This window comes from Vulpes vulpes, chromosome 14, assembly GCF_048418805.1.
Source record: "Vulpes vulpes isolate BD-2025 chromosome 14, VulVul3, whole genome shotgun sequence".
Taxonomy (NCBI): domain Eukaryota; kingdom Metazoa; phylum Chordata; class Mammalia; order Carnivora; family Canidae; genus Vulpes; species Vulpes vulpes.
The window spans coordinates 94,036,112-94,061,264 of record NC_132793.1 but is presented as its reverse complement, the minus strand read 5'-3'; the positions used below and the strand labels follow the sequence as shown (position 1 = coordinate 94,061,264).

Below are 25,153 nucleotides of genomic sequence, written 5' to 3'. Positions count from 1 at the left end.
TAAATAGTTCACTTTTCCTACTCTGCCTTTAGTAAGGGGAAAAAAAATCTTGGACAGCAAAGAGCAAGTCAGTCACATCAAACACGACTGCGTTAAATACTAAAATGTTCAAAGTCCGACTGAGATAGATAAAGGCTTTGATGGAAAGTGGATATTTCCCAGGGACATTACAAGCAATAATCCAGATGTTATGGTGTAATGCAACGAGTGTCCGTGGATAGATCAGGAGCTCCAGCCAAGCCGAGCCTGATGGAGGCTTTAGCCTTGCCCTCCCATGCTGTTCCGCCATATGGAACCTATCTCTCGGCCCCCTTAATAACCAGCTTTGGATTCCATTTTCACAGAGCTCCTAGAGCTAAGTGGGGCTGTTTTATGGACAAGTTAGATAGAAGCCTTTCCAAGATAAACATCCAATTTGAAATTAGGACATACCAAGCCACAAAATTATTTTAGGGCATATTTCATGGAAGTGCTGCCATTTTTCTTAGGCAATTGCCAGACTGTACGATGCCCTTTGATCCCATGTGGACATTACTCCCTTCTTTATAAAAAGGATTTTGAAATAGTTGCAGTGTTTAGGGAGGAATATATCTGTCGGAACTTTGAAGCATGGCCATGGGACAGGTCATGCTTTAGCTGGTTGGTTGGCAAGTCAAACTTTAAGAAGAAAGAAATTAAAAGAAAAAAAGAATTGTAACAGGATATATGAATCAAAATCTCATTTTCCTTTTAAAGATAGAAGTTTTCAGCCGGTGTACTTAATAAGATGTATTCAGTGTATCCAGATCTATATGCTCACACAGATTTATAAACACATGTGCATACATGTTTATATATGTGTCTATATATAGACTGTGTTATTAACATGAAATTGCTTAACTTTACTGATTTCCTTAAGTTTCATTATTGAATATATTCTATCCACAACCAAACTGGAAACAGAAGTTAAGGAAGAATTGTCCACGTTGTCCCGAGGAAAGGGATTTTTTTTTAAATCCCATGCACCCTCCCTGCTCTGTCTCGGCACCTCCAAAACTCCTGTGCACATGTGCCTGCATTTTAAGAGAAAGGCAGCACAGGTGTGAAGTTTGAAAATGTAGATTTCCTTAAATGTGTGTTGTTTAAGGAAGTCATAAAATGACCAACTAAATACTTGGTGTGGCATTGCTGCATCATTTATTAGAAGTGGTGGAGTGACACGTGTTGGATGAGGTAAGCTGGTATATAATTAATATGATACTGACATACCATTTGTTGTGATAGATTGTAACTAACTGGTGTCCGAGTGAATTGGTGTCGAAATGATCTCGAAGATATATTGAGTAGATGACAGGAATGAATATATAGTGTTAGAAATTCATTGCTTTACTATGGTGCTTGATGCCATTTACATTCTCCAGTCCATTTATTTCTCCTTCAAATAAAGCAGCCTAGGATCATACCATTTCATGTATTGAACAGCGAACATAAATGAACTCCACCAACAAAATGCAGCACGTGGATCATGTGGGGATCTTCATTCAAACACACTAACCATAAAAAAGACATGGCTGAGACCTTAAGGGAAATGTGAATATGGGCTGGATATTTAACGATATTAAGGGAATTATGGTTACTTTTGTGGAGTGTGATCATGGCATGGTGCTTATGTAAAAACAAATATGCTTTCAAATATTTCAGGTGGAGAAAAATAGTGAAGGGATACATGAAATCAGAGTGGCAAAATGTTGAATCAGATGAATAAGTATGTGGAGATGTATATACCATTCTCTCTGCCTTTGTGTGTGTTTGAAAATTTACATAATAGAAATTAAAAATAAATAAAATGTGCTTGTCCTCCTTATAATTTAATAATAGGGGATGTTTGCTTTTTTCTATATTCTATTTAAGATGTGTGTGAGTGTGCATGAGTATAATAATTTAGAAAAGGAAGAAAATAAGTTAACAGTTACTGAATCTCTACTGGATCCCAGGCACAGTGCTAAATGCTTTATACATCGTCCTCTTCCCTGCAGATCTGCAAAGCTTATTTGGCTGGCTAGCTGATTGCAGGCTGTATGTGGAGTTGTGACTCTCACAGTGGTGTTGGGCTTTTTAGTAGTAGCCCAAGGAATACAGGGAAGTGTGGACAGATTTGAGTGTGAAGAATAAATTCAAAACTATTACTTCTAAATACCCAGAGGTATTTTGCTTCCCTGCAAAGCAATGCCTTATGCTTCTCTCGGTTTCCCAGAATGCCTTTCTTCCCTTCCTACTATTAAAATAACTGAAGGCCCAGATGAGGAATTCCTACCAAGGAGCACATCTGGGTGGGAGTATAGTAGGCCAGTGCCAAATCCAAGTGTTTCTCCCAATCATCCTTCACTATATTGTTACAAGTCCAGTGCTTGTGGAGGAAATCATATAACTGTGCTTGCAGGTTTGCAAAATCAATGAAGACTAATAACACTTTCACCAGTCAGGGAGTGCTATTCATAATCCCATATTGAAAGCTGGAATTCCTGTGATCACCAAAGTCACACTCAAGAATTATCAGCAAGTTTATATGTCATCTTCATTCTTTGTTTTAGTCCTCTTTGATACGTAACCTGCGGCTCTCAGAGTCCTTGAAAAAGAACCAACTCTGGAACGGGATTATAAGTATAACGTTGTTGGAAGGGAAGAATGTCTCAGGAGGAAGCATGACAGAGATGTTTGTCCAGTTAAAACTGGGAGATCAGAGGTATAAAAGTAAGGTAAGTTCTGTCAATTCCTTAAGAAGAACAAGATCTTTCACAATAAAGGAACTGAAAAAATAAAATGTTTTCCACTCTAAATTTCATAAAAAGAGGAGAAATTTATTTTTTGCCCTCGTAACTATTAGGAGCATTCCAGACAACAAAATAGTTGTATAGCTGCAGTCAATTAATATACCTTTTGGGTTGCTTAGCATAATTTATTTTAATATAGTAACTGGAGCTAGAGAAGGCTTATTAAATAATAGATTTTGGATGCATGATTTATTTTCGTTTTGAAAATAAGCAAACATTGTTTCATAGATTACAGTAAAGGGATAACTAAATATTTTCAAAGTCCTACAAAAATAAAATCATGTAATATATTATATTTGGGTGAAAACATTCGAGATAACGAAAAATATTTTCAAAATCATATACTCTTTGCTTTCTCTTACTTGTTAGTATTAACACAAAAAATAGACATTTAATGCTGTTTTTGCTGTGATTTTTTTTTTTAAACTGAAGTGTTAGAGATTTGTTTTGAATAAAAGTAATGGCATTTTTTAGCTGCCTTTAAAACTCAATCATCTTACTCTCCTGAAACAAATTCCACTTAATTTTTAATCTTAGTAATTTGGTGTGGTTTTTATTTCAAAAACCATAGTCTCCAAACCATGGTAATGAATTTGTTTTACATAACAGTCAGACAGGAATATTTTCTCGGTTTTATGGATTGGGGGAACTAGGGTACTTGAAAGTTAAGTCACTTGCCAAAAGCCACATAGAAAAAAAAAAAAAAACCAAACATTGGTGGAAGATTTTGAAAATAGACCCAAGGATATTTGTAATTTGGGCTTGTAGTGTAGAGGACGTAACACATGCAGACACATGCAGTTGGAAAATAATTTAGAGAGCAAGAGGTGGTCTCTGCTGCACGCTCTTCAGTGCAGGAATCAAACATTAAACATCACTTACTCCACCACACGAGTAAAGAATTGAAGCTCACACTGGAGAATCATTCTGGAGAAATGTGAAAAATTCTGGGCGAGTTACAGCAGAATTAGGCAGGCGATTCTTCTAATCAGGTAGTTTCAGGCTTTACCTCACAGCGAATGTACCCAGAGTGAACACATCTGCCAGGGTCAGGCTAAGGATTTATAGAAAAATTATTCATCGCTAAGTACACTTAGCCCTTTGGACTAAGGTGAAGTGCAGAATTAGTCTAGTATTTGCTACAGTCCCCCTTGGGGAATATCGCATTTAATTTGTGGTCGAATATTTTTCACCCCATGGTTTCTAAATTCTGTGATCTGATATATTAAGCTCAGTGTGAGAAAGAGCTTAAATGATACTACATGATGCTGGCTACAGCCGATGTCTGAGTTGTCCCCATTTTCCCTTGCAGGAATAGTTTGACGCTCAGATTTAATAGTTGATGCAGTCTTTTTAGAGCCTGATTGTCAGTGCCTGGCATTCTTGCTCATTCTTATTTACAAATTCAATCTCTAGGTAAATGAAACAAAAGCGAAAAAAGCATTTTTAATGGATCAAACACATAAGCGGTTCGCAGTCACTGGGAGAACATAGAAACACTTGGCAGAGTTTTCAAACGGGGCTGATTACGTTTTCAGTGTGGCAGCAGTGGGGCTTCTTAGCTTTCTTTCGCTCAAGTGACTGGATTCAGTAAACTCAGGTTTTAAAACAGGCAGCAATGCACAAGTTACGGGTTTCTCGTGCAAGGCATCGGACAGATGTTAATGAACACCTCTGACTGCTAATTTATATACTTCTCAAGCCAGCACTGAATGGATGTGCTAATAAAAATGTTACTTACTTGCATTCGATTAGCCAATTAGTAGTATCTTTTGTAAGAGAGCCACTGTAAATGTCTACTGAGATATGTTTTATCTGTCTATAATATATATATAATTTATGGTTTCTTGTGGGGTAATTCTTGTGGGGTTACTCTCTAACTTGCTGAATAAATTACTGAATCTGTGGGTGAGCTAAATGGGTTAGGGCGGTTTTGCCAATTCCTTGAAACCTCCAAGCCCCTTTCGTTCCAAAACGGAAAGTTTAACTTTCTAAGGGAGAGGCATCCCATCACCATCTCCCGCAGTTTAGAAATGAAATGAATGTATGTAGCTGCTGTAGCAATGAATGGCATTTTAAGAAAATAAATATTATAACTGCATGTTTTCTAGACACTGTGTAAGAGTGCAAATCCGCAGTGGCGGGAACAGTTTGACTTTCACTACTTCTCTGACAGGATGGGCATTTTGGACATTGAAGTGTGGGGAAAGGACAGCAGAAAGCACGAGGAGCGTCTGGGCACGTGAGTCTGCTCTGCTTTCTAACTAGTGGGAAATGTGTGTGGAGCTTATTTCTGCATGTGGCTGGGCAGAGAGGATGTCTTGATCTGTTTGAGCATAGAGTGAAACCTCACACCCGCACCCCGGGAGCCATAAGTTAGCTGAACCTTAATCTAGGGAAGAATTTTTCTTTTAACCTATAAATGTCATTTCCCATTGATTAAAACAGAAGAAAATAGTATGTGTTGGGTATCCTCCTTAAAAAGTTGCTGTGTATATATGTTGGCAAAGTGAATTTAAATTAAAAAAGGGGGAAAAAAAAGATACTGAGCCCTCTCAAGCTATTTAGGAAATAGCACTGGTTCACTTATACGCGATTTTTTTTTTTCTGAGAAGTACAGTACTTTAAATGAATTTTCTCTTCGTTATTATTTTTTTTAAGTAACGCATTCTTTTCCCTAGCTAATTTTATTGTGAGAATACAGATGACCTACAAAATATGTGTTAACTGTTGATATTATTAGCAAGGCTTCTGGTCAACAGGGGGCTATCCAGTAGTAGAGTTTTGGGGAGTGATAAGTTAGATGCAGATTTTGGACTGTGCCAGGACTTCAGAACAACTGACCCCTGCATTGTTCAGTAATCAACTGTATAGATTTCCAGTGTTCCCTATAATCTTGGTTTTGCTACTTAGCAAAATACCATATAATTTAGTAAGAATATGAAGCTAGGTGTCTCAAGATGATGGGAAAATTTTCAATGTCCTTAATTGAGGGACTCACCCATAAATAACGAGCAATACCATGAATATTATAGCTTCCTTATTGTGCAGTACTATTAAATGAAATTGTGCCTGCACTGTGGCTGGCCCATGGGAAGTACCATGGAGACAGTAGTGGAAAGCTCATCTCTGATCTTTGAAATAGCCCTGCAAGTTAGCAGCATTATTCCTATTTTGTGGAGTAGGGAATAGAGTGCAAGAGGCTTACAAATGACTTGGCCATGAACATCAGAGCAGCAAGTGCCAGGGCTAGGATTCTATGCTTTCCAAGACCCAGTATCTTTCCATCAAATCGCTACTTTTGTTCATCCCATATACATATAATTTGTACACAAATCTTAAATCTAGGATATATGCATTTAAAGGGCTCTCAACAGCTGTCTTCATCTTTTTCATACCAAGGTCTCTGGAACCCTGAGTTCAGGGAGATGCCTGAGGCTCAACCCTTGGAGAATTGGAGGTCTGCTAAAACTTCTGTCCTGAGGCCAGAGTATCTCAAATTTTACCTCTATTCTCTATTGGGATTCTAACTGAAGGAAACTCTTATTGCCAAAAGCTAAAAATTGAAAATGACTCATTTAATAGAACCCCTTCATTTCACTGACAAGGAAATGCAGAGGCCCAGAGAAGTTAATATTTTTCCATTTGTGGGGTACTTACAGGCAGAAATGGGGTGAGACCCAGCTAACCCAGTATTTGTGCACTCTTTTTTTCTGGGTAAAATACTGAGCACAGTGTCTGGCACACAGAGTGCTAGCTCTTCTTGCTCTCATCACTCCATCTCTCATCAGCAGCTCTCCTGAGATGGATGAGTGGGGAGTGGTACCCATGGAACATTCCTGCTGTGTTTCTCAATGGAGACACCGTATTCCGTCAGACTGTCTAGCATGTTGCAGGATGTTTAGTAAATCTCATCCACCTGATACCCGTTGCTTTTCCCAGTTAGTGTGTGAAAAATATACACACAACACATCCACATTCCATCATACATATCCAGACACCTTCCAGGGGAACAGCATGTCACCAGTTGAGACCTCAGCTCATTAGTATATGACATAAACCTGGATGCATTGCTTTGTGCAGCCCGCTTGTCCCCAGCACTGTATTCATCCCACAGATGGCAGTCATTGCTTCATTGGCAACCTCATGGGCCAGGTTGGTGCTGTAGGGTAGCCAACTGGACCATGTCACACCCTCTGGCTCCTGCAGGAGGTCTTCCCCTGGTCATCCTGCAGATACTGCCTATCTGATGACTGTAGCCTGGTCTCATCTCTCCTTCTTGTGCCTACACAGGGTAAATGAGATAATTCAGACATTTCCCCATACCTCTGACACTTGTCACCACTGTGACATACCAGTGCCCTACCACACCCATGGCAGCAGGATTAGAAACTTTGTGCTAGCCCACAGAGCCAAGAATAAGTTGCGGAAATGCACAAATGTGCAGAGAACTCTGTGTCCCAAAGCATTATCTGAGTGATGGGGATTTGGGCTTCCAGTGATGAATGGCCAATGTATTGTTTTAGTAGGTGCAAAGAATAATGCCCTTCTCATTTCACACATCACTGTGCTGTCATGTTTCCTTGACATAATAGGAAATGCTTTTCCAGATGAGTGTTAAGTTTCTACACAGCCACAAAAAATAAGATGTCCCTTTTCTTCCACGCTTTGTCATTGGAGTATTCATTTATTTTAGCTATTTCCTGTTTGTAACTTACATATGTACCTGTCCTGGAGGTCATGATGTCCTTCCTTTTCATGGATATTAAAGGATCTTGTTGGTATCCTTTTCCTTTTTCCTCTCCTAATGTATAAAAATAACAAAAGCATCTCTTGGGAGCTGGCTATACAGTATTACCCTGCAGTCAACCTCCAGGTGGGGTGAAACCTACCCTAAAAATATATACTGCTTCTCAGAGTGAAAGAGGAGGTGCTGCTGGCATATTCATATCACAGGCTTATTATGTACTCTTCCTTCTTACTTTAAATTTCTCACTTATTTTCTTCTCATTTCATCTTCTTTGTTGTAATTTTAAGGCTCAGTTATTTTATCTCCCCATGGTTGGGAAATACCTTTTTGCATGAGGCAACTCTTTGACAGTGTGAATGAGTCATAACTGTCTCTTAAGACCTGTTTCATATTTTGTTTTTGGTTAACACCTTGATGCCAGTAATTTAAAGCCCTACATTGCCTCTCTGAGGAAATTCTCATCAGTGAAGCTTCCGTTTGCAGGCAGTTTGACATGAGAAAAGGAACACCAGCTTCGAGTTGCAAATTCAGGGCTTGCTGAACCAGAGAGTTTGCTAGCTATGGGACCTTGGGCAATGAATATGCTTGTGAAATTGGGCTTTCTATCCATGCAAGTGGGTCCATGCAAGTCCTGACCAACTTATAGGGTCTTCATGACGGTCAGCAACAGTGTTTATCTGATACCTAGGTCTTTTCTGAACACTCAAATGTTAGATATTATTGTTACTATTAATTTTGAGATTTTTCTGTGTGGCAACAATAGATCCCCATACATTTGCAACTAAAATTATACAATTCAAGAGAAAGAAATATGGCTAGTAAGATTCAGTATACATATATTTTTTCAAAACAAACTTTTTGTAAAGGTTATATTTTTATTTTATTATAGAGAGAAAGTGAGTGCAAGTAGGGGAAGGGGCATAAAGAGAGAGAGAATCTCAAGCAGACTCTGTGCTGAGTGTGGAGTCCAGTCCAGGGCTCAATCCCATGACCCTGAGATAATGATCTGAGCTGAAATCAAGAGTCAGACACTGAACTGATTGAGCTGCCTAGGAGCCCTAGACTTTTTGAATTTTTTTAGCAGAAGTTTTCAATCTTCTAGGATGTGGTGCAAAAGATTTTTTGAAGGAAGATTTGTTGAAGGAAGATTTTTTTGAAGGAAGATTTGTTGAAGGAAGGATTGAGCAGTGGCATTGGCACTGGTGGGTTGCTAGCTTGGTGACGGTTCAGACATGTGCCTGTCTCATGGTCCTCCAGGTTCTCCTGAGTCACCTGGAGCTTTCTGAAATCTACTTGTGTCCTGGTTCCCCTGCAATCTTCCACTGAGTCACTCCCAAGAGGGTCAAGGCAGGTGACATAAAGGTGCTTAAACAGATCCAACATTTGGTGGTCCACAGTGCCTACCAACTCCAGTGTTTATTTGTGAGCAAAAACAAATCAAAATGAAACAGAAAAATTACTAAAAAACAAACACACACACACAAAAAAACAAACAAACAAAACAAAAACAAAAACAAAAAAAAAACAACAAGAAAACCAGTCTCTGGTTTTAAAGTCCATCAATGGTCCAGAGATAGTGAACATTTTGAGGGAGTAAGAAATAAAGTTAAGTGGAACCTGCTGCAACTTTTAAACAAAATGACAAGAGTGTAAATATAGATTGTCTCATTGTAAACCTGGGCCATTTCAAAACAATTGTATTGCTTTCTTTACAGCATATTTTCCATTTCAAATTGATTATAGAGATTAACCTGCTATAGAATTTATTTTTTAAAAAAAGATTTTATTTATTTATTCATGAGAGACGCAGAGAGGCAGAGACATAGGCAAAGGGAGCCTGATGTGGGACTTGATCCCAGGAACACGGTCTGAGCCAAAGGCAGATGGTCAACCCCTGAGCCACCCAGGTATAGAATTTCTAGGCTTTAGTTTCAAAGTTAAAAATGAGAATGTTTGAGTCCATTTTAACCTGACTGCCTCAGAGTCAACCCTCAGCCCCACACAGTGCCTTGGAAAGTGACTCTGACATTTTCCCAGTTTAATAGTGACTCTGAAGTGGTGGAGAAGTGGGGCTGGAGTATTTCTCTGGACAAATTGCACCACATGTCGTCGATCTGCTTTTACAGCCAGGCTTGACACATTCACCATTTTCTTCGTGTTCACCCCATTCCTTAGCCTCTGAGATTTACAGCTTTTAAAACTACAGCACTCTTTTCTGCCCCTTGCATTTAAGCTAAAAGCTGACCAGTCTGTAATATAAAACAGGGAATTATGGTAATGAATAAGAGGTTAAAAGCTATCATGGCAAGTGAAATTTGAGCAGGTTTGGGTGACTAATACTGCAAAATTATGTGTTGAATTAAAACATGAAATTGCTGCCCAATTAATGGAGAAAGACAAGAAGGGAAGTCAGAAACAATGCTCAATCAGCATATTAATTGCCTGGAGGCTGGAGAGGATAGTCTTACTATTTGCCTGTGGCAGAGGAAGAAAACTAGTAATTAAGTCCTTGTCTTCTTCAGGTGAAGAGAACCATAGACTTTTCAATTTGGGAGGCACCTAGTAAATATATTCTCATCCTTTCTTCTGTAGGGGAGGAATTAGTGCACAGTATATAGTTGGTTAACAGAAAAAACACTACCTCTGTCATTTGGATTTTTTGACTTTGAACTTCCTTATGCCACAGGCCTTCGTTTGTTTGTTCCTTCACTCTATTTAGCAAATACAGATCACGTCATGTGCTAGATAGCCTGCAAAGATAACTGGGGATTCAGTGGGAAGTGACAGTGATGGATGCTGTCCTCAGACACTAAAAAGTTTGGGGCTGTTACAAGTAGGCAGGCAGGAGATTGGGGGTGGCAGAAGGCAGCCTCCTGGAAGAGAAGAAGTCTAATCTGGAGTCTGTAATGATGGGTGGGTTAGTCTGACAAGGAGATTGGAGGAAGAACTTTCAGGAAGATGGAACATGGACAAAGGTCAAGAGAGGAGAGAGAAGGCTTGAAAGGAATGAGAAGCTTGAAAGGAAGGAGAAGGATGGGTGGTGTCACGAGATGAGACCAGAGAGGGGAACAGAAATGAGGCCACAAAGCCACCCAATTCCATCCTCCTGCAAGGGAACAATGGTGGCTCCTCTCTAGACACTCTGCTATTTTGTTTCCATAATATGAAGGTGGTTACAGTGGTGGGGCTCTTATTCCAAGATTTTGGAGTGAGAATTTCCTGGTGACCTAAGGGCCAGCATGGAATACCTTCTGAATGTCCAGACACCATCACTTGCCTTGTGTGATAATGCCCCAGGAACAAACCTAATTTGCTAAGGCTCATTAATTACATAGAGGTTCTGAGTGCGTGCCTTCCACATAGTTCCCAACAGAAAGGAAGAACAGTTTTATAGTATCATGCGTTGTCCGTTTTTATTCAGGGCATCCTTGGCTATGTTGCCAGATTTTCTTGGGCTACAGTGAGTTAAAAGTGAGGCTTTAGGGATGCCTGGCTGGCTCAGTTGGAAGAGCATGTGACTCTTGATTGTGGGGTCATGAGTTCAAGCCCCAACGTGGGATGTAGGGCTTTCTTAAATGAATAAAAAATAATTTTTAAACGTTATGCTTTCGGGATCCCTGGGTGGCGCAGCGGTTTGGCACCTGCCTTTGGCCCGGGGCCTGATCCTGGAGACCCGGGATCGACTCCCACGTCAGGCTCCCTGCATGGAGCCTGCTTCTCCCTCTGCCTGTGTCTCTGCCTCTCTGTCTCTCTGTGTGACTATCATGAATAAATAAAATCTTAAAAAAAAATAAAATAAAAAAATACACGTTATGCTTTCAAAATTATTTTTAGGTCAATTTCCCTGATGCTTTTGTCAGTGTGTTTGTATTATCAGCATCCAACCTTGTAAATTTTTAAGATCCTGACATTGATGTAATTCACCAGGGCCAAATTATTAACATTCCTCTAGATCAGGGGTCAGCAAACTGGAGTCCATGGGCCAAATCCAGATGGCTGCCTGTTTTTGAATAAAGTTTTATTGGATAGCAGCCTTGTTCATGTGTTTACATTGTCTAGTATTGCTTTCATATTACAAGCGGGCTTGAGTAGTTTCAACAAAGAGCATATGCTCCATCAACTATAAATATTTATGTTATGGCCTTTCATAGAAAAAGTAGTTTAAGTGCTTATTATTTATTTATTAATTGATGTGATAATTGAAAAATTCATTATGAGAGCCATTTAGATCATATACCTGGAAACTGAGTTTATTTTTCAATGAAAATTTGCATATACACCAGTAAGCTAAGCTTTCATAAATGCTTCTAAAAGTTGCCATTTGTGTAGAGTTTAGGAAGAAATTTAGAAGATTCGAAATGGAAGAGAAATAAATATGTAACATCACTTGTAAAATTCTAGAATTGGACAGTGAGTCCACAGTTTTTATTGGAATGAGAAAGAAGGGAGGAGTAGGTGGTGGTTTAATTTGCCCACGAAGCTGGGCTGAATCTCTTTCCTAGTTTTCAGGGGCTCATCCTACACTGTGTCCATAATAGGTAACTAAACAGATAAAGCCTTGAGAAAGAACAACAGATTCTGTGGTGCTTCAGTAGCACCAAAAGAGAATTAAGAGGCCAACTAAATCGTTTAGTATTTTCTCGGGGAAGAATCTGATACCCTTTAGAAAACAAACGAAGATACAACCTAAATTATCCTTTCAAAACTTTTGTCTTAAAAATGTCTTTCATGAATGTCTTTCATATTATCTATTATATCTTAATGGACTTTAGAGTACTTATCTTTATTTGAATCTAAAAAAAAAGATGGTTTGTTCACACAATACGTACCTTTTTGCAGGAGGTTCGGTGAGTATTATGGTGATGATACCAGAAATTTTGAAAGACAAATTCTTTATATTTTTTATTTATTTTTTTGCAGTTTTTATTTTAATTCCAGTTCGTTAATACACAGTGTTAGTGATAGGTGTACAATATAGTAATTCAAAATTTCCATACATCACCCAGTGCTCATCACAAGTGCCCTTCCTAATCCCCATCACCTATTTCCCGCATCTCCCCACTCACCTCCCTTCTGGTAACCATCAGCTTGTTCTCTACAGTTAAGAGTATGTTTCTTGAATTGTCTCTCTCTTTTTCTTCCCTTTGCTTGTTTGCTTTGTTTCTTAAATTCCACATATGAATGAAATCATATGGTATTTGTCTTTCTCTGACTGACTTCTTTCACTTAGCATTGTAATGTGTAGCTCCATCAATGTCGTGGTAAATGGCAAGATTTCATCCTTTATGGCTGAGTAATATTCCATTGCAAATAGATAACCACATCATCTTTTTCCATTCATCAGTCAATGGACACTTGGACTGCTTCCATATCTTGGCTATCGAAAATAATGCTGCTATAAACATAGGAGTGCATGTATCCCTTTGAATTGGTGTTCTTGTATTCTCTAGATAAATACCTAGAAGTGCAGTTGCTGGATCATAAGGCAGTTCTATTTTTAATGTTTTGAGGAACCTCCACACTGTTTTTCACAGTAGCTGCACCAGTTTGCATGAGACAAATCCTCTTTAAAACTTCTTTCTTCTGCTTTTGCTGATAATGCAGTACCTCTTCCTAGCTTGGAGTTACTATAATTCGTCCAGCCTCTGGATAACCTCCAGAGCTTCTGGTTCTCCTTCAGACATGAGGATGAGCTGGAACTCTGCGGACTGAGATTGGAATAGAGTAAATTGGGAGCCTAGAGGAGAGGTTTTTGTGTGGAATTCATTCCTTCTTCCAGAATGTGGAAGTAAATGCGGAAGCCAGGTGGGTAGAAGAGAGGCAGAAGGTAACTCAGTTGTAAAAAGTTTATAGAAAGTCATCTTTAGAGGGGGCGCCAAGCTGGCTTTTTTGGTAAAGCATGTGACCATTAATCTCAGGGTTGTAAGTTCAAGCCCCACGTTTGGTGTGGAGCCTACTAAAAAAAACAAAAAACAAACAAACAAAAAAACATCATTAGAAGGGAGCTAGTTGTTCACCCTGTAGGGAGGGTAGCTGTAAAAAAAATCCCTAATTCTTAAGGTATCAATTCGCCTGCTGGGGCAGGGACCCTCAGAGGCTGGGTCATAACCCATGTGCCAAAGGATCAACATTTATGATTGACATGATGGTGATATATCAGTTTAATTTGTTGTTTCAAGTCACTGTGGAAGTGAAAGTATTTGGCTGAATCCACTCATTAGTTAGCTGAGCATGTAGAATCCATTAAGTTTCTGCAGAAATCCCCAATCTGTTGTCTTTGGGGCTCTTTTATCTAAAATAGGCAGGGCTGTTTACATGCAGGTGTTCTTTCTTCAACATCCAAATAATCTTTAGAAATGGAATAGGTGCAAAAGTTTCACAGGGGAGAGAAATGGCTAAAAAGTTTGTGGAACTGTGTAATTTCTGAGAAGAAACCCAGCTTTTACTTTGCATTTTGCCTGGTACATGATTCTGATGAGTTGTGCCTTGAAACAGGCACTGAGAAAGTTTACACAGTTATTATAAAAATGCTGATATTGCTCACAGTCTTTTTAGATGACTTTTTAGAGTTAATGTAAGGTTCATTTTGAATTACCTGATAAAAACTTATTGTATGAATCATTTTTAACTCCCAAATATTATTTGTTTCTTGTCTTCAAGTAACTTCTGGTTGTTCAAAAAACAAAACCACTGCTACAACAGCAAGGTAAAACTCAAAGGATGAAAATAAATTGTCATTACAAATGACAGAAGATGATTGTGCCATAAATAGGTTATTGCTAATTTGGACTAATGAAAGTGACCACCAGAAAAAAAAATTCTTACAAATTTGGATCATTTATCTTTCCACAAGAAAGAGCTTTGTTCAATGAAAGTACACATAACAATGTAAAATAATGCTTAACAATGTATTCCTAAACTATATTTGTTAAAAATTTGTGGGTACTAATTTTTGTAGAAATGGTTTAAAGGACTTGACATTTCTTTCTTTCCAACCAAAATTCCTCACTTCCATACTTGCTTATGAAATAAAAATATTCAGGAACTCCTATTTCCATGGTAGAAAACTTTAAAAGCTTCTTTATTGTTACACAAATTTTTTTTTTTTATTCAAAGCAGAGAGGATTATTTAAAAAGATATAGCTTTTTTTGTGACATGTCTCTGGTAGAAATACTTGATGAATTTATTACATGCAAAAGCTCTAATTGCCACCTCTTCTTATAACTGAAATCACTTTTGGTAATTAGGAAATAAATACCCACAAGTATTTAATTTTATAGGCACATATAAAGTATTAAAATATGTATTTTTTAATTTGGTAGTAAAAACTGGTATAGACTTTTAATATTACGGGTATTTTTCTCTTTAATTGGGAAGGGATTGCAAGGTTTCAATTTTATTAAACTGGAACTCATATCTAATTGTCATTGCTTTATAAATGTTGGATAAGGTTACCTACTTTTAATTATCTGCAAGCATACAAAGTCCATTGAAGATTTAGGGTAATATCAGAAAGGGAGACAGAACATGAAGACTCCTAACTCTGGGAAACGAACTAGGGGTGGTGGAAGGGGAGGAGGGCGGGGGGTGGGGGTGAATTGGTGATGGGCACTGAGGGGGGCACCTTGACGGGATGAGCACTGGGTGTTATTCTGTATGTTGGCAAATTGAACACCAATAAAAAATAAATTTATTAAAAAAAAGATTTAGGGTAAGAATCCATCCTTGTCCCATATTGTGAGAGGCAGCGCTTCTTTATAAAGTCTTGAATATTCATCTCATTCAATAGCTATGGAGGGAAAATGGGAATTACACACATAGGCACATCTACACACATATTGCAGCTAGGAACCACCACTGCCTGCCCTCCCTCCCTTGACTTGACCCTACCTTTTCCATCCACCTATGTATAAACAAAGCAGGTGTGGTCCAGGCAAACCCAGAGTTTTCAGTGTTAAAGCAAATAAATGGCTTAGCACCTCAGCCCTCCTTTTTGGTGTTTGTTTCCATATATAAATGTGTTTGAGGTTTTCAACAACGCCAGAACATTGGCTGTTAAGAGACGGAAAACATGCAATTTATAGCAGATGGGTGAAGCCTTTTCCTGGCAGTGTTGCTGAAATGGGATCAATCAACAGCACTTCATGCTTCATTTGTCCAAAAGCAATCCACCTGGGGAAACCCTGTGGAACTGCGCCTATTAGGAAAACACCTTAACACGTTGCTTTAAATAAAAACCTACCAGTTGGCATTAATCTGGAAGAAAATAGTTTCTCCAATGAACCCTTTGCCACCTGAATTTCTCTTATCTTTTCTCCTCTTTTTGAATCATGATCCTTTATTCTCTTTACTGGCAAAAGACGCAATACAGAGAATCCATAGAGATCCCTCATCCATAGAGGTTGAATTTTTTTTTTTTTTTTTTTTTTTAGAGGTTGAATTTTGAACTTTTTTCTCCCTAATTCTTGAGCTCATGGTCTTTTTACAGACCTCATGGGGCAAATATCTGACTCTTCTCTTTGCACTCAGGGTCCCCTCTGTGCTGCCTTCTCTTTGGTTTCTTTACCTCCTCCTCTCCTTAATCTTGGAGTGTGTTAGGCTGGCAGTGAAAATTAAGAGCCAGAGGGAGCCCCGCATCACTGTGCAAGTAACCCATGATGAGCCGGAGTGAGGTTTGGGGGATGAGGAAAAACAAACCAGGTGCTTTGGAGGTTCAGAAGTGGCCATGAGTTAATCCTTTTTCTTTGATTCCTCCAACTTTTCCAGGTGTAAAGTGGATATCGGGGCCCTGCCGCTCAGGCAAGCCAACTGCTTGGAACTGCCTCTAGAGAGCTGCCTGGGGGCTCTCCTGATGTTGATCACACTTACTCCCTGTACTGGAGTCTCTATCTCTGATCTCTGTGTGTGCCCCTTGGCAGACCCCAGCGAAAGAAAGCAGATTGCCCAGCGATATGTGAGTGCTTTTGCCTTGTTACACCACCCCCCACCACCTCCACTTTTGATTTGAAACAAGGTCTCTGAATTTAAAAGCTGCATGAAAAGAGATCTTTGTCCAGAGTTTAATGGCATGTCTCATAAAACAAGACATCAGATCTAGAGGTTAATGCACTAGCGAGAAGGTGAAAGTAGATTAGAGTTTGCGATTTTCAAAGCCCAGAACAGTATTTTGAATTTTTAGTTTTTAGAAAGTCATTGCAGAACATTGAAATCCATGAGGCAAACTTGTTTAGCATGTCTGTGTGTGTGTATATGAATTTTAACATAAGTTCACAAAAGCTTTTTTTTTTTAATTAGCCATAATGTTTGCAGTGTTAAAGCTACCTTTCCAGAACCTCTCAAGATCAAGTGAGAGAGTGCTTATGTCTTGGAAAACAGCTCAAAGCCCTGGACAGGCACAGAAAGCCATTCTGTACCACTCTGGATAATAATAGCAGTTTCTGATTCTTGCCTAAGTAGTTGCAAGGAGCTTAAAAGTCCACTCAACATTTTTTTTTTTCCACTCAACATTTTTAAATCAAATGTCTTCGTGCTCTTGATTTATTTTTTGTACTCTGGCTTTCTAGGTGCCTTTATTTGCATTCTGCTTTCATCCTACCTTCTTTTAAATCAATATGTTTATTTTACGGCCACACATGAAAAGCATGTTTTAGAAAAGCGGTATGAAAACGAAGCAAAAATGAATCCCTATTTAATGGGAATATTATTCTCAGCATAAACTTTAGTGCCTCCATAATCCTTCACTTTGAGGTGTATTGATTAATTGAATAATTCTTTATCTTCAGGAGTTAAAAACTTAGCTACACATTGTCAACACAGACTATGCATGCCCAGTTGGTATGCTTTAAAAGTGTTTCTACAAAATCCACTTATTAATATTCTCTCTGATGACTGCAGTTAAGCAAATAAAAATTTGATGGTAAATATTAAGATTTCTCCCCAAACTTTCCCGTAGGTAAATTGCAAAATTTGCCAAATTTATGAGGGGTATCATATATTTATAAGGTGATTTTAGATAAGATCATAATGACTGCTTTGAATAATGCCTCAGGATGTGAGGAGTACTCCGGGAAAATAGATTTGAAAAGGCTAATCAGAATAGAAATATCAAGTGTTTTGTTTTGTTTTTTCAGCGAAAGAGCTGGCCAACATGTTAGAAGGAAAGAATGCCCTGTCATAAAACACAAGTTCCAGACCTCTTGTTTTTTAGCTTGTAAGAATAGATCATCTTGAAGGCATTTCCACATTTAAACTATAAAAGTATTTTATTTCAAATATTTCCTGATTAGCTTAAACTAGTTTTTTCTTTCTTTTTTGTTAGGTTGAAAATACACAGCAAAAACAACTTTCAGAAGTGCCTAGAAATGGTGCATATGAAGTTAAACATGAACTATTATTCAGTTATTGTTATTTTATCCTGAAATGCCTAAAGAACAGGGATTTTACTGTCTTCCCATAAATCCCCAAAGCTTGCCTATCACAGGTTTTTAGTTATCCAATGATAGCGGAAATACTATATCCTAAAGTTTGAAAGCAGAATCTTTTCAGCAGATGTGTTCTGGAGGCATGCAGAGATAGTTTATCTGCTTGTCTCATGCACCATTTCTGAAGGATTCAATGTATATGCACAGGGAATTATTCTGCATTTTTAAGAATTATCAGTAGATACATTTAAGCGTTGGCTCATGCAAACTAAAAAATAAAATAAATGTGAATACAGGGTGATACTAGATGCTCAGACTCTAATTTAATGAGCTGACTAAAACGTGGACCAGAAAATGCATCGTATTTCCATCCTCACTCTTTTTCCAGTGGTAGTAAGTATCTGTGAAAGGTCCAGATTGAGTCCTCTGGTATCCATAAAATTTGTACTAATGAGGTCAAAAAAATGTTGCCTTTTTGAGTGACTTAAAAGTTTCATTGAAGAGAAAGAAGGGGAAAAAGAGAATGAATGTAGCTCCACACACATTTTCCCCATGGGATATCTATGCTATCACCAGGAGGCAGTGTTAAATGTAGATTGTGTGTGCTTTGTGATTGGTTTATTTTGAAACTAGTTCATTCTCAGTCACTTTAATCTGATTTCTGCAAAAGCCTAACTGTCCCATTGACTGATAGAATGCATTTTGGAACTTTCCTGAGCTTTGCACCAAAAAAGTGATGGTAAATCCGGACTGTACTTCTTGTAGGACTTTATGGCAGTAAATAGTATATTAGAAAGCTATTTTCATGTATGATCTACTTTTCTCCCCTTCAGTGCTTACAGAATTCCCTGAGAGATATGAAGGACGTCGGCATTTTACAAGTGAAGGTTTTAAAGGCAGTAGATCTCTTAGCAGCAGATTTCTCAGGTATAAACATCTTTCATTCAGTTTCGTTTTTATTTATTTCCTGTTTTGAAATGATCTGATGGCAAAGCAAAATATTTTAATAAGTGGAAGCATACACAAGCAATCATGCTCTTCCAAAGAGAGTAATAGAAGGGGAAAAATGATGTAGTCAAGCAGTTTTTTTCACTTACGAACGTTTTTCACCAGATTATTTTTTCAAATAATTTTACTCTGATTAGATAATGTACTAGTCCCATTGGCTTTCAAATATATTTGTGATGATTAGTGCCACGACTTCTTTACTTGTTAAATTAATTTTCTGAGAAAATTTTACTGTACTACCTCAAAAGACAGGTTCGACCTCCTGCCGTCACTCCTTGTTCTTTGCCTAGAGCTTTCCATTCTTCACAGTGTAAGAGGAAGTGGTGGTTTGTAAATTTAAGCATGAAAGCCCATCTGGCTGGCACTTCTCTGAAACAATAACCAAAGTCTTGTCCGTGGGACCACTTTGCAGTTGACATGGTCTTATACAAAATTTCTATTGTTAACTCACTAACTTGACCTTGTAGACAGAGGCAAAAGCAGACATGCTTTGTGCTGAGTTATGCTTGACTGTGAGGAGAGTAATCCAGACATCCCACTGTCTGATCAGAGGGTGACTCTTTTCTTATTGCCAAATTAACTCATTCTACTAAAAATGGAGAGACACTGATGTGACAGATGCTATTTACCAAGCAAATTGATATAAATACAAAGAATACAGTTTATACAAAGAAGAGTGGAGAGGTTTTATGCATGGCCAAGGTACTGCAAGACTTACTTCATCTCCTGTTTTTAGAATGTGGTCTGCCCTCTTCTAGGCAGCAAGTTACACTATGTGACAATAGCCTTCGAACTTTGGAGCCTGAGAGGAAGATCAGAGTTTAGAAAAGAGAATTTTAATTTTAAGCACTTTCTAAGGAAAAAAAAAAAAAGATGAAAAAAGGGATGGAAAATAAACTTATTTTTTTTTAAAAGAAAGTTCTAATCACCTTCCATCAAAAAATGAACCAATAGAAATCACTACTGTATAAACTGTAAAAAATAAGATGTTGATCTTAAGGAAATGCCCAGGGAGAAGATCCAAAAATTGTATTTTGGCTGGTATGAATAAATGAATTTGGGGGATTGTTGGTGAAATACTCAGATGATCACTTCTATTCATTAATTGGTTAAAAACGTTTTCAGTCTCAGATTGATTTAGAAATTTTCCTTTCTTTTAAAACTTCTGTATAGTTTATTAAAACACTTAATTCACCTTTTTCCCATCTGCCTTTGGCATGGGGAGTTTTGTTATCAGTACTGTACATTTAGAGTTATCTACCAGTCTTCCAGAGCCAATTATTTTTATTTCCATCTGAATGTTTACATACAGTTCTTTTTGAATCTATGATTGTTGATGTCTCAGGAAATGTCCCAAACACAAGAACTCATTCATGCCTTCGAGCTATATATTTAAAAATTCTCTCTGTAGTTGTATGTTTGGGGATCTCTAGGAACTAATTGGAATGCATTAAAGCGGTTTTTTTTTTCTTTTTTTTTTTTAAATCTTGCTTACAACTGCATCCATATGTGGAAATACTTTTAAGAAAACCTTTATTTTACCCATCCGGACAGGTGCCCTCTCTACAGCCCCTAAAACTAGTAATTATTGAGGTGTTTCAGGCCAGTGTCAACTTTTCCAAACCAGAACAGTATTCTGGCTATTAAAATAAAGTGAATAGGAGAGGAATCTGGGGGAAAAACAAAAACAAAAACAAAAACAAAACCTGGAAATATTTGGAAAGACCAGAAAACAAGGCAAGAAAAAAACCTCTCTTTTCAGAAGAATAACTTTTGGGGGAAATATTGTAATTTTCTTTATATTCAAGATTCCAGTAGATAGTTTTGGGATGGATGAAGGTGAGTACCAGAGGATTCCAGTAGCAAAGAGGAATGGTTGCAAACCCAGTCATGCTGTAGGGTTTGATTGAATGCCCTGGTGTTTTACTGTCTCTGTATTGTTTATGAGAAAATTACTACTCTTCTGAATTGAAGCAAAGATCCTTATAATTAGCTAAACGTGTCTTTAGACCATATTGATCTTTATTTTTAGAACCAAATTTCACAGTCTGTGTTCTTTATAGGTTGACAGGCTCCTGCGTGAATCTTCCAGTCTATTCTCAACCAGGATAATGCTTTAGGGCAACAAAGTGGACCTAATGCAGAGAGTTGTAAAGTAAATTTTCTATATGAAAGAAAAAAAAAGATTCAGGTGGCAGGGAAGTAGCAATAAGGGTGTAATTAATACCTCCAAGAGCTTAGTTATTGTATCATATCGTGGGGACTCAGCCTATTGCTGCTGTTACTGATCACTGTTACAATTCACTTGATATGCAGTAAAAAAAAAAAAAAAATGCTGGCTGATGGGGAATCAGAAGGTATGTACATGCATGCTGTCAGTAGCAGAAACATTTAAGAAAGAAATAACTATTTATACCCCATACCCAGCCTTTTCCAGTCTTCTGTACTTTATAAATGAGTGGTTTAGGGAGCAAAGTATTCACCCTTGCAAATAAAAAAGAAATCTATTTACTTTGAGTAACCAGAGTACAAAAGGTTTGAAACTTTCTAACCTTAATATTTCTGTTTTACATTTCTTGGTAATTCTTTGTTTCTTAAAAAAAAAAAAAATAACCATAACAATTGATACTTTAAGTTTGTTTCACTGAAGATTCCAAGGAACCTGATAAAGCAAAGGTCCAGTGATCTTTTATGGAGGTTACTGTTACAGTTTGCAGAGTACAGGGACCTCTTGTCCTGCGGCAGAAATGAATGTACTTGGTACTTGGTGTGGCAGAAATTAATGTACTTGGTAAGCCTTCTTGTCAGTGATTTGTCCACTTTCAAGTGTTTTAGCAAGAAACAATTAGAAAAAGAAAATATTTGCCACCGTGCTCATAGTAGGATATTCCTCATTAGCAGTTACTGGTGTTGTGATTATGTACTCATGAAAAGAAATTAAATTTTGGAGAAAGTGAATCCCCATTACTTCGCTAATATTTTAGAACGTTAGAATAATATGTACACATTACATATATAATATATATACTATATATGTTATATATATATACACACACAAACATATACTAAGGTGAACTTCCCATTAAAAATGAAAATATGTTTCTTATATAAAGAAAAAAGTGTATCTTTCAAAATGTATTAAGATATTAATTACCTAAATCTATATTACCAATATTAAGTTATTTACAAAAGATAGAGGCTTCAAAGTTCTAATGTATAAAAAGGATATATTATTTTTGAATTAATTCATTTGTTTATAAATACACTATTGTGTGATTGAGCCAGTTTAATACTAATACATTTGAATTTATATATAGCTTGGCATTTTTTTATGCCTGACATTTGTATATAAATGAGAAGACTTTTTTTAAAAGAATCTGAATTAATCTATCTTCTCTTGCAGCCCATCCCTCTAAAATTGGTGAAAGACATTTTAATGTTCTCTACAGCCAATATTAGATGTGGATAGCCATAAGCAGTCATTCTAATAGAAGAGCCTGTCAGATATTTTTATTAAAGAGTTTGTCTCACAAACACCTTGTGCCCAGCATAACCTAAAATTTTTAAGTAATAGGTTATCCATTCTGTTGCTATTACTTCTATAGTAAAACAGACTATAGCCTTGATTCACGAAACAGATGATAAATTGTACCTTGAGACTCAAGGTGAGCCTAGCTGTTTGTAATACTTAATGAGACCCCCATGCTCCGCTCAGCTGCCGCCAGTCTTAAAAGTCAGCTATTTTGAGAAGAAAGTAATCCACCTTCTAATGATTAAACGACAGAGAGGAAGGTTTTGTTCACGACCAAGCTGAAAAATGAAGTGAGCAACAGGTTCCCTCTCCACAGTAAAACCCTCAGAGAGAATGAGGGTGTATCTTCTACTTTGCCCAGAGGTATATGTCAGTTTCATGAATTAATACTGCTGGGGAAAAAAAAACAGGGTTTAATTCATAAAAGATAATAATATAGGTGATAGATAAATAGAAAAATTGTTAGAGAACTGAAATATTTTTCTGGTCAGAATTGTATTTCAGTACAAATAGCAATTCTTATTTTACCTATTGAGAGACCAGTGATGAGTAGCCAACTATTTACTAAATATTCAGCACATATAGGGAGAATTGTTCTAGAGAGCCTTGTTAGAGTTGATAGACTATTGTGGGAAACCTGTTGGATTTTAACACATAGGGATGGCTTCAGTGTATGAGTACTGAAGACATCATGGCGACCATTTGCATAAGGTACGTGCCAAGTTCAACACATAGTCATGACTCTTCTCTTATATTCTCAGAATCAAGATGTAGGTTTCACACTTCTTCCTTCCTGCTAATTAAGCCATTAAGCCTTATCTTTATTCTTTAAAATAATTCTTAAATGTTGACATCCTTTCCCCTGGGGAATCTTATAGTGTTAAGACTGGTTATTCTTTGGTCTCTCTCTGCTTTATTCTCTCACCCTATTTACCACTACTGGGGTGCCCCTAGCTGTTAAAAATTCTGGCATAAAATGAGGATATAGAAACAGAGTTTTCATTACCTCATCAAGCCAACAGCAGCAAAAGAGCAAGTAGGGCAGCATTGAAAGCCCACCTCAGTGTAGAATGATAGTACATACTATAACAATGTAACATAGGTCTCAATATTTCTGCTTTTTGTTATGCAATTCTATCTTAATTCTTTATGTTCCTAGCATTATAATGATATGCCATGATAAGAAGTTGGGGAAGTATCAGGAAACAATGAAGGAACAAAATTGGAAATACCATCGTTGCTTACAATCCGGAATTACTTGTTCTCCTTGCAACTTTTTGGCACATTTTGCCATATGAAACCTACCCATAAAACACAAAATATTCCCAAATATATCTGGATCTTTGTGACTTCTTGCCCATAAATTTGTCACTTGGACCTTCTCTGTTTCCAGTGTTATTATAAGACAACCCCAAATTAGTGTCAAAATATCTATCAGAGGAGTGGAAAAGACCATGTTTGCAGACAACAAAATGCAGGTTATTGTGAAGTAGCCTTATTTGGTAAATAAACATGATAGGAGTCTTTATAGTGCCTGATCCAGGAAAACAAAGATACGTTTAATTCCAGAATTTCCAACTTCTTTCAGGGAGCCCAGTATAGATTCCCAATTGCTTTTAAAGCTTGTCTCAACTTAAGAAAAGCCAATTTAGTGGTAGATCTAGTGATCTTCAAGAAATATTCATTGAGTACCTACTGTACTTGAGGAAATTGGTCACTTCAGCCTTCCTCCTCTGCTGCAGAGCTGCCCATAGAGGGCAGCGAGTATCCTTGAAGAGGACGAGGACCTTGCTCAAAATCTGGGTGGCATTTCCAGTTCTCAGTGCCATTAGGAGGAGCTCTTGGGCTATTCCACACACTGTTGATCTCTGCTGACTGTGGTAGAGTTCTCCAGTCATTCAGTACAGGAGCCCCTTCCTAAGTGATTGTGACTCATGCGTTAAATAAATCAATGTTTAGTTCAGTGATTTATTCATCAAAGATGAAACTCAGTCCCCATTTTTTGCCCCTCCCTTTCTTTTTTACAGTTGCTGCCTTTCACTTTAATCCTTACATATTATGATGAAAAACATATATAGAAATAGAAAACTGTTTTAAATCTTGGTTCTACCACATACTGGCAGCCTTGGGTCCACCATAAGTCTCTACTTCCTAATGGATGTTTAGAGGCTTAACTAAAATCTATGTGAACTTGTCTGACAATAAATACTGTTTCCATTGTTTATTAAATTTATTTGCTTAGAGTCTAGTTGATACGGGGAATTCCACAGGTTATTATCTTAATATTTTATTTATAATTTTTCTACTTGTAAATAATGTCAGAAATACCAGCATTTCTAATCATAATTGGCTTTTCAAGCACTTTTAGAAATCTAGTTACCAATCTAAAATGTTTTTCTTTTTGTTCTGTTTTTTACTGCCTGATAAAAGTTAAGGGTAAAAAATGCGTTTCATGGTAGGAAAATTCTCATACTCCAACCAGTTTAGTACTTGTGTTTACATTTTGATAATCTGAATAATAGTTTTATCCATATAAGATTTTTTGTGGGCTCATCAGTTTTTTTGTTATACACAAAAAATTCTTAGAAACTGTTGACCAAAGCACTTCATTCAGATCCCACATTATAGAGT

The 25,153-nt window shown here is 37.4% G+C and overlaps 1 protein-coding gene across 8 annotated transcripts in view; it reads left to right on the top strand.

Annotated features, from left to right (window-relative positions):
- Positions 1–25,153, top strand: part of MCTP2 (multiple C2 and transmembrane domain containing 2) — a 241,489-nt gene that overhangs the window by 105,265 nt on the left and 111,071 nt on the right. For 5 of the 8 annotated variants that reach the window (XM_072737201.1, XM_072737203.1, XM_072737202.1 and 2 more), the window contains exons 9-12: positions 2,571–2,735; positions 4,922–5,052; positions 16,328–16,514; positions 18,816–18,909. In XM_072737201.1, coding sequence (XP_072593302.1) covers positions 2,571–2,735; positions 4,922–5,052; positions 16,328–16,514; positions 18,816–18,909 — 577 coding nt within the window. Of the gene's footprint in view, positions 1–1,508; positions 2,736–4,921; positions 5,053–16,327; positions 16,515–18,815; positions 18,910–25,153 lie in introns of those variants that run through there. The other 3 variants (XM_072737205.1, XM_072737204.1, XM_072737206.1) reach the window with 2 other exon arrangements.